We start from the raw sequence: 7,986 nt of genomic DNA on the forward strand, positions 1-7,986 counted from the left end.
TTATTATTATTTATTTATTTATTTATTCCCTAATTATTTGCCTAAATTTCTCTGCACTTTCCGGAGGTTCTAATGCCGAAAAAAGAACCATTGAACTTAAAGAATTGGTTCAGGCATCGTGGTAAAATGAGGAGCAGAGGGTGAAAGGTGTTGGTAGGAAGAACTTCACGGGGAACCAAACAAAAGGATGTATAATGCCGTCTTTTTCTATCATAACCTTATGTTCAATAAAGTTTTTCTTTCATTTTTCTTCTCTCTATTTTTCCTCTTGATCCCTCTACGATATCAAGCTAAATTGGACCCGAACAGAAGTCCTTATTGCACACAAAACAGAAAGACTTTTTTACTCACAACTATTTAAAGTAATTTCAAAAGTGGAACAGAAGCATTCATTAACCAAAAAGAAACAAATGAAATAAAAACAATAGTACATTACGTATCGAGGGAAGAAACAGAGTTCTTTCAGACTGCATGTGAATTCACAACCCTGTTTCTTCCCGAGGTACGTGTACTATTTTTTGTCATGTTTGTGCGGAAAGCTCGTCATTAAATTGGTGAAATAAGAGTAAATGATTTAGAGGTTAGAAAGACAGTCATTGAACAACTGATTTCTGCGCATGCCCATAAACTTCAGCGCATGCGCTCAAAAGACTAATTCCATTTCCTCCCAACTAAAACACAGCTGAAAAGAGGCCATTTCTTCCCTATTTCATAGCACGCAAAACGAGCTTTCCGCGCTAACATGACAAAAAACACTTTTGGAAAGTTTCGTCAAAGTTTTATTAGAAAAAATCCTAACAAGTTTCGGTCGCGCGACCATTTGCAAAGGAATAGAGTAAATTATATACTAAAGTACTAAAACAAATCCAGCTCTTCATATATATATATAGATATTAGGATTTAGCTAAAATAAGTATTGGGAGTTGATTTTAACACTAACTCCCAAGTAAAAATACGAAATTTAATCAAAAAAAGTTTTGTAATAGAAATGAAAAATAGCCGCTGAACGTCAAGTTCAAGTGCTGCACATGAGAAAACGCAGATAAAGAGAATTTTGACAGAGAAAGTTTGGTAAACTCGTTAATATTAATCCACTCAAAAAATTTCAGACTTGTAACTAATCACAAAAAAAGGGTCTATGTACAAAAACAAAGAATGTGAAGTTTTAAGATAGCTGTGCTGCGGGTTTAGTTTGACAGTTTAATTGACAAAAAAAAAATGAATATGTACTGATGAGAACCAATGAGTTAAAACTTGTGATCCACGTGTGTCAGTTTCGACATCACAAAATTATTTGATTAAGAAATAGAGAGTAATCTATAAGACAACGGGAATGCATTGAATATGTTGTTTGTTCTATGCCAGGCAAGTAGATTAGATAAAGCGGTTTAAACATATCATAAATTAAAGTCTTTCTATAGCTAATTTATCTAAGAATGTCTTTCAAAACAATTTGATATTGTTCGTATTCTATTTATGAAGTTTGCTGTAAAATACTTTCCTAATTCAAACATGCTAAATGCAACCAGTTATTGTAGAAAACAAAAACACAAACATCTACAAAGATTTTTGTAACTTGAGTTTGCGTTTTTGTTTTCTACATTAAAATGGAGTTACAATATTTAAAAGCTTCATGTTCCAAGTAGAGAAAATTCAAATCAAATACTATATTCTATACTGTCACGCTTTTCAATTATTTTTGTTAATAAGTCAATCATTTCTACGTATATTTCTGTTGTTAAGAGGTCACGCTGGTAGACAATACTGTTTATCATAATAAAATGCTGTGCTGCAGTAAAAATTTATATGTACAAATAGTAATAATTCCACTTAAAAACTAGAGTCGTTGACTAATCGCTGCCGCTGATTTTTCCAAATAAAATTATTATAAATTAGAATTAAAGATAAATATTTGTAAAACTTATTCTCGACTATTGAACAAAAAAATATCGATTTCGTGACAAATATCTTAATAGGAAACCAATTGCGTGAATAACTTATGTAGAATGCCTAGTATTATTTTGACATGTATTCCAGTTCTCAACCATTCGTTGTTAATTTTTTATAAACGATTCAGATCAAAAATTAATTTTTTGCTCATACAATTTGAAACTTTGATCTACTCGATCGAATGAATATTGTCGGAAAAATCAAGAAAAACTGGAAAATTCATCGTTTTCTTTTTAAATTCATATTTTCGTTGTAAATATTGTAATATCTATAATCAAAGCCCAAATGCGGTAAAAGTTGTTGATTTTGTAAAAACTACTGCAGACGTTTCCCCTTTAATTATCGGCCTGTACCAAGGCTACTTTTTAAATAATTGATAATGTAAAACAATATGTATGTCAATAGAATAAAAAAGAAGAAATTGGATTTCCGGATTCTAGCCGTGTCATATTAATGCAATACAGTGGACTCCCGGTAATCCTACAAACTGTAGTATTGCCTAAGACTTACGATTTAGGAGGTCTAAAATATCACATTTTTCTTTAATTGTCAGTGTTTTGTGCTTTCGCTTCTGAGCTTGTGAACAAAATTATTAGATGCGAATACGTATTACACGTTGAATAAACACTAAACAATGAACACACGCTAGACCGCACCGCTATCTTCATCACATATAGTCAAATTCAAACTAAGTAATCACAATCAAAACAATACTCTGGTGGTGCGTACAAGTTATAACTTGTTCAATCATGCATTAACGAAGGTTGTCAAAAAAATATTCAATATATAATAAATAATAGACCATGTCGGATTACAAGGGGTGCCGCATTAGCCAGGGGCCGGATTATCGGGGGTCCACTGTATTTGAAGTCCAATATCACGAATTATGGTGACGTTAAAAGTGTTAGATGTTTTACAAGGGACACCTTCAGGAACTTTACGTTGTCGATGCAAGATCCCGAACGCTGTTCTGATACTGCATCGACAACGTTAAGTTTCTTCAGGAACTGAAGATGCCCCTTGTGATAGAAGACAAGATGTCAGACACTTTTGGCGGACCCATGATTCGTCATGGGGTCTGCAACAATAAGACCCGGCTAGAATCCGAAAATCTAGTTCCTTCAGACAACAGCCGTGAATCAACTTCTAAGCAATAAAAAAGATTCTGAGTTATGGATTTTTTTAAGCTACAGAAGTTCGATTGGATTATAAAATATAGTGAAGCGTTTATGAATTTGGGTCTAGATGAGAAAATGAAGACAGAAATTAACAGGATTTAGTTATAAGCAAGTAGTGCGCTTTTGGTTTACTATATATTTTTACGTGAAAATTCCTGAAATTTGATTTTCAGATTTGGTATAATTAAAAATTAAAAGGAATACTCACCCCTAATTACCACAAATAATTTTATTTGAGCGGGCACGTGTTTCGTCCACTTCATACGTGGACATTATCAACGCCATATTTGATAATGCCCACGTATGAAGTGGGCGAAACACGTGTCCGCTGATATAAAATTATTTGTGGTAATTAGGGGTGAGTATTCCTTTTAGTTTTTAATTAATATTTACCACAGTCTCCTGTTTCTAATTTAGATTTGGTATAGGTGCAATAAAATTAATCTACAAATTTATGTTAATTAGGTCGATAACTAGAAATCAAAAATGGTACTACATAAATATTAAACATTTCCCGCCCCCCAGGCTAATGTCAATCTGTAAAATACGCTATTCTCGCAAATATAACTGATGTTATACTCCTTTTGACGCATTGATAGTAAAATTTTGACACACAACGGAAATTGCATAACAGTATGCGATAGAGATTGCGTCAGAGGAAGTTGTGCGGGCGCCATGTAACTGTCAACAGCAACTGTCAACGACATCTGATGTCAACTGCAATCGGAAATATTGGCTAAATAAATGAATTATTAAAGGTGTATGTTTGGAGCGCGGCGCTGTACAGGTGCGAAACATGGACGGTGGGCACGGCGAAAAAGAAAAGTTTAGAAGCGTTCGAAATGTCTTGTTACAGGCGAATGATGAGGATACCGTGGATAGAGGTTAGAAATGAAGAGGTATTAAAAAGAACAGGAGAACAGAGGACTCTATGAAAGTCAATAAAAAATAGGCGAGATAGGTTAGTAGGACGCCTTCTCAGGCATGAAGGTCTAGTCATAGAGAGGTAGAAAGAGGAGTAGAGGTACACCTAAATTAGATTACTGTTCGCAAATAGTTAAAGATGTGGGTTTTTCTAGTTTTAGGGAAATGTGAAGATTGGCTCAGATAGGAAGGAGTGGAGGTGCGTGTCCAACCAGTCTAACAACTGACGACCTTTTGATAATAATGTAGCGACCACGAGCGTGATTGTGTGCGATCGGGCATACGTGTGTGTGAGCGGGTTATCGATTCGCCGACTAGCCGCGGGCGCCTTTCTTCATGTGCGCCGTATCTGTAAACGTGTGTCTCGTACATNTGTTTATCATAATAAAATGCTGTGCTGCAGTAAAAATTTATATGTACAAATAGTAATAATTCCACTTAAAAACTAGAGTCGTTGACTAATCGCTGCCGCTGATTTTTCCAAATAAAATTATTATAAATTAGAATTAAAGATAAATATTAGTTTAGTATTTATTGGACCTGGGTCGCACTGTTCTGGAATTATTTCACGTTTCTTCGAAAATTTGACGTTTGCAGTGTTTGGTTTTATTTTGAATATCTCAGAAACGAAATGACTTAGAGAGTTGTCGTTTTTACATTCCATTTCTTGAAGAAATTACGTATAATGTACAGGTACTAGATAGATACGTACATTATAACTAGTATAATATTTATCGATGCCAATTCTTACAAATTCAAATAGGTACAACTTTTTTTTTTTAATGGAAAGCCATTATTTTTTCTCGCATAGAATAATGCAAAATTAAATTTGTTTCGATTAATATAGGGGTCTTAGTATCTGTGACTAGTAGTTTTTGAGAAATTTGCATTTTTTTTAATAATTTTCAATAATATCGCGCTATCACGTTTAAAAATTTGGCGAGTTTGTCTTTTTTTTTAAAGAAATGTGAGTTTATTAATTTATTGTTAAGTAAGGGTTACTTAATTATCTGTAAAAACAGTAGTAGTATTATAACTAAAACAACACACAATTTTTTCAAAAGAATCAGAAACGGAATGTGAGAACGGTAACCCTCCAAGTCCTTTCGTTTCTGGGAAATTAATATGGCGCCAAACACTGTAAACGTTAAATTTTCCAAGAAATGTGAAATAACTCCAGAACGGTGCGACCTAGGTCTAATAAATATTAATAAACTGACATTACTTTATTACTAAGGGGAATTCAAAAATGCAATAAAAAGTAGGGGGTTCTATTTAAAATAACGAAATAGTTTTATCTACTACTTTGTATTTAAAATTTCCAAAGGACCTCTCTTCTCTTTTCAAACCATCGGCACGTACGGAAAGAAAATCATTCCAGAGGGTCGATTAAATTCAGTTAATTAAGTTAATTCTTTTGTTTAATTGTAACACTCATAATTTTGATTGATATTAGCAGATTTATTTTTTATGTCAATAANTACGGTGGTTTGTTAAAAGTGCGTGTAACATTTCAGTTAATAAACTTAATATTAATATAGACTGTAGGCAATTTTTACAAAACAGCGTTAATGGAAAGTATAGTAAAAGTTAGAAAGTTAGTAAGAAGAAAAATAGTAAATAATTGACGTTGTTTCGGATAGCTATTTCTCTTGCTTACTTCTGCTTGACATTATAATTATTCGGTATTGTTTTTAGAAATGTAATGTGCTTCGCATTTTTCTCAAATAAATTTCATAAATATTGTTCTTTAGTGACGATTGTAGAATTAACTTCAAACGTTCCTTATGATGAGCAGTCTCTCATGAGAACAACCCTTCGAGATGTTAACCATACGCGTTAACGAATAGTTAAGTGATAATGATTTTCCTGACGATGCGACAACATCAAAATCCAAGTCAGTTTAGCGAAGATCACGTATATATGAAATATTTATTTAACTAGATCTCACTGAAGACACAAACACTCAAAACATGAACTTAACTCCACGGTAAAAGTTTGTTAAAACGAATGAAAATATTACTTTAGCTCACGATACCTAATTATATGAGATATGTAATAGTGGTGCAGTCATGGGCAGAGGCGCGATTGGAGGTTAAAAATCACACTGTGGACTAGAAAGCCTTTTTCCATTACATCGCACTCTGAAGAGCGCGTGAAACAATTACTGACAGTACAGACAGCGCAGTAAAAATAAAAAATCGATCTCAAAATCCTATGCATTTTCGTCGTTCGCGTTTAATTTTAACCCCTCCACGTCTATTCTGACGTCACGATTATCAGCTGTTGTTAGCCATCTTTTAAGGCTTAGTCACATGCTCCGGATGTTCCGCTGCTTCCCCGGTGCTCTTCCCTCTAAACAATTCGAACATTTGAAGCAAACTATGAAGGAGCACCTTATGATCAGATGAACGGGACGTTAGGGGTAGATTGCCCGTAGAAGGAGCGGAGTATGGATGACAATGACAGCTGTCAAAGATGACTAGCAACAGCTGATAGTCGTGAGGTCAAAGTAGGCTCAGAAGGGGTGAAATCGAATGAAGGTAGCCCATTTGTTAAGCATCTTTTGCATCTTAATAGCATATGAGCTTAAAAAAGGGCAGTTATTTCCATATTGCAGACAAAAATGTCGTTTTTATTAATTCTAATGTGGATTTTCAGCATTTTTACCTTAACCACCTTCATTGATAAATTCTGGTTACGCCACTGTGACATAACAACGAGTTCAACTCGGAAATGTAGTTTTTACAGTAGAATCAAGAGAAACAAAAATGCTTACGACAACAGACAACACCTACAATATTAAAAATTTTCAACTCACCCTGTATCGAGGGCTTGCTTCGCTTTTCTTAATTGCATAATCTGAGATCGGTCTCCTATAATTGTGGGCTCTAGGCCTTAGGGCGGCATTTATATTAACAGTCTCTTTCTTTAGAATCCAGTTGTCGGTATTCTCGTCAAATTGGGCCAAATTCAACAACCGCGAACGTTCTTCCGCAGGCACAAAATTTTCTAACACAAGCAGTCTTCTGCGTAGTTGCCTGTTTAAAAAAAAAATTATCAAAGTTACAAACAAAATCAGCAAAAACTTTTTCATTTAATTGACTTACAGCGTAAGGTCCTCGTTAGCATCGACAAGCTCTTGCCGATTTTTGATGTATTCATCATGGCTGTCCTTGATCTCTTGACGAAGTGACTGTAGCCTGCCATGCAACCTTTTCAGTTTTTCTCGTTTGAATTCAACCTCTTGTTGAAGATTAGTGAATACTTGGCGGAGTTCTGTGTAATTTTCTTCTTCTGATTCGAGTTTTTGTTGCATTTCGATTTCACGTTTCTAGAAAGGATCAAGTTTTAGAAACCAAGAGGCCCATGTCCATAAAGGCTTAGATATAACAAAAAACCATTAAGAGAAATGAAAAAAAGTGGTGGAAACTAGCAGGTTACGAAAGATGAAAAAGAACAAGAAATTAACTACGAACAGTAAATTAGAAAAAGATACTGAAATATGTTCGACTAGCTAAAAATGTCTAGGAGTGAAGTATTTAGTTTATTAAGGCAGTTTTCTGGTTTTTTTTATTAATTAGTGTGATATGTTAAAAATTGTTATGAAATTGTATTAATCGTCATGAAAGTTTAACATATATATAAAAAAAAGTCGTGTTAGTTACATTATTTATAACTCAAGAACGGCTGACGCGATTTGCCTGAAAATTGGTGGGGAGGTACCTTAGAACCAGGAGACGGACATAGGATACTTTTTTTATCCCGTTCTTGTGGAACTTGACATAAAACGTGGTATAAGAAGACGCAACTGATGTAGAATAACAAAACGCATCTGACAGCAAAACGGAAAATTTATCAGTCAAAACATCAGTCTGGCCCAAGGCTCGGCAACCTTTTGAGTCAGAAGAGTCGAAAATTTGTTACCGGAAAT

At 34.2% G+C, this 7,986-nt stretch overlaps 1 protein-coding gene across 3 annotated transcripts in view; it reads right to left on the minus strand.

Moving 5' to 3' along the window:
- Window positions 1-7,986, minus strand: part of LOC108740331 (kinesin-like protein Klp68D) — a 75,170-nt gene that overhangs the window by 24,889 nt on the left and 42,295 nt on the right. For all 3 annotated transcript variants that reach the window (XM_025977036.1, XM_025977038.1, XM_025977037.1), the window contains 2 exons: window positions 7,163-7,386; window positions 6,874-7,093 (listed from right to left, as the gene is read on the minus strand). In XM_025977036.1, coding sequence (XP_025832821.1) covers window positions 6,874-7,093; window positions 7,163-7,386 — 444 coding nt within the window. The remainder of the gene's footprint in view (window positions 1-6,873; window positions 7,094-7,162; window positions 7,387-7,986) is intronic.

This window comes from Agrilus planipennis, unplaced genomic scaffold (genome assembly GCF_000699045.2).
Source record: "Agrilus planipennis isolate EAB-ADULT unplaced genomic scaffold, Apla_2.0 scaffold205, whole genome shotgun sequence".
NCBI lineage: Eukaryota > Metazoa > Arthropoda > Insecta > Coleoptera > Buprestidae > Agrilus > Agrilus planipennis.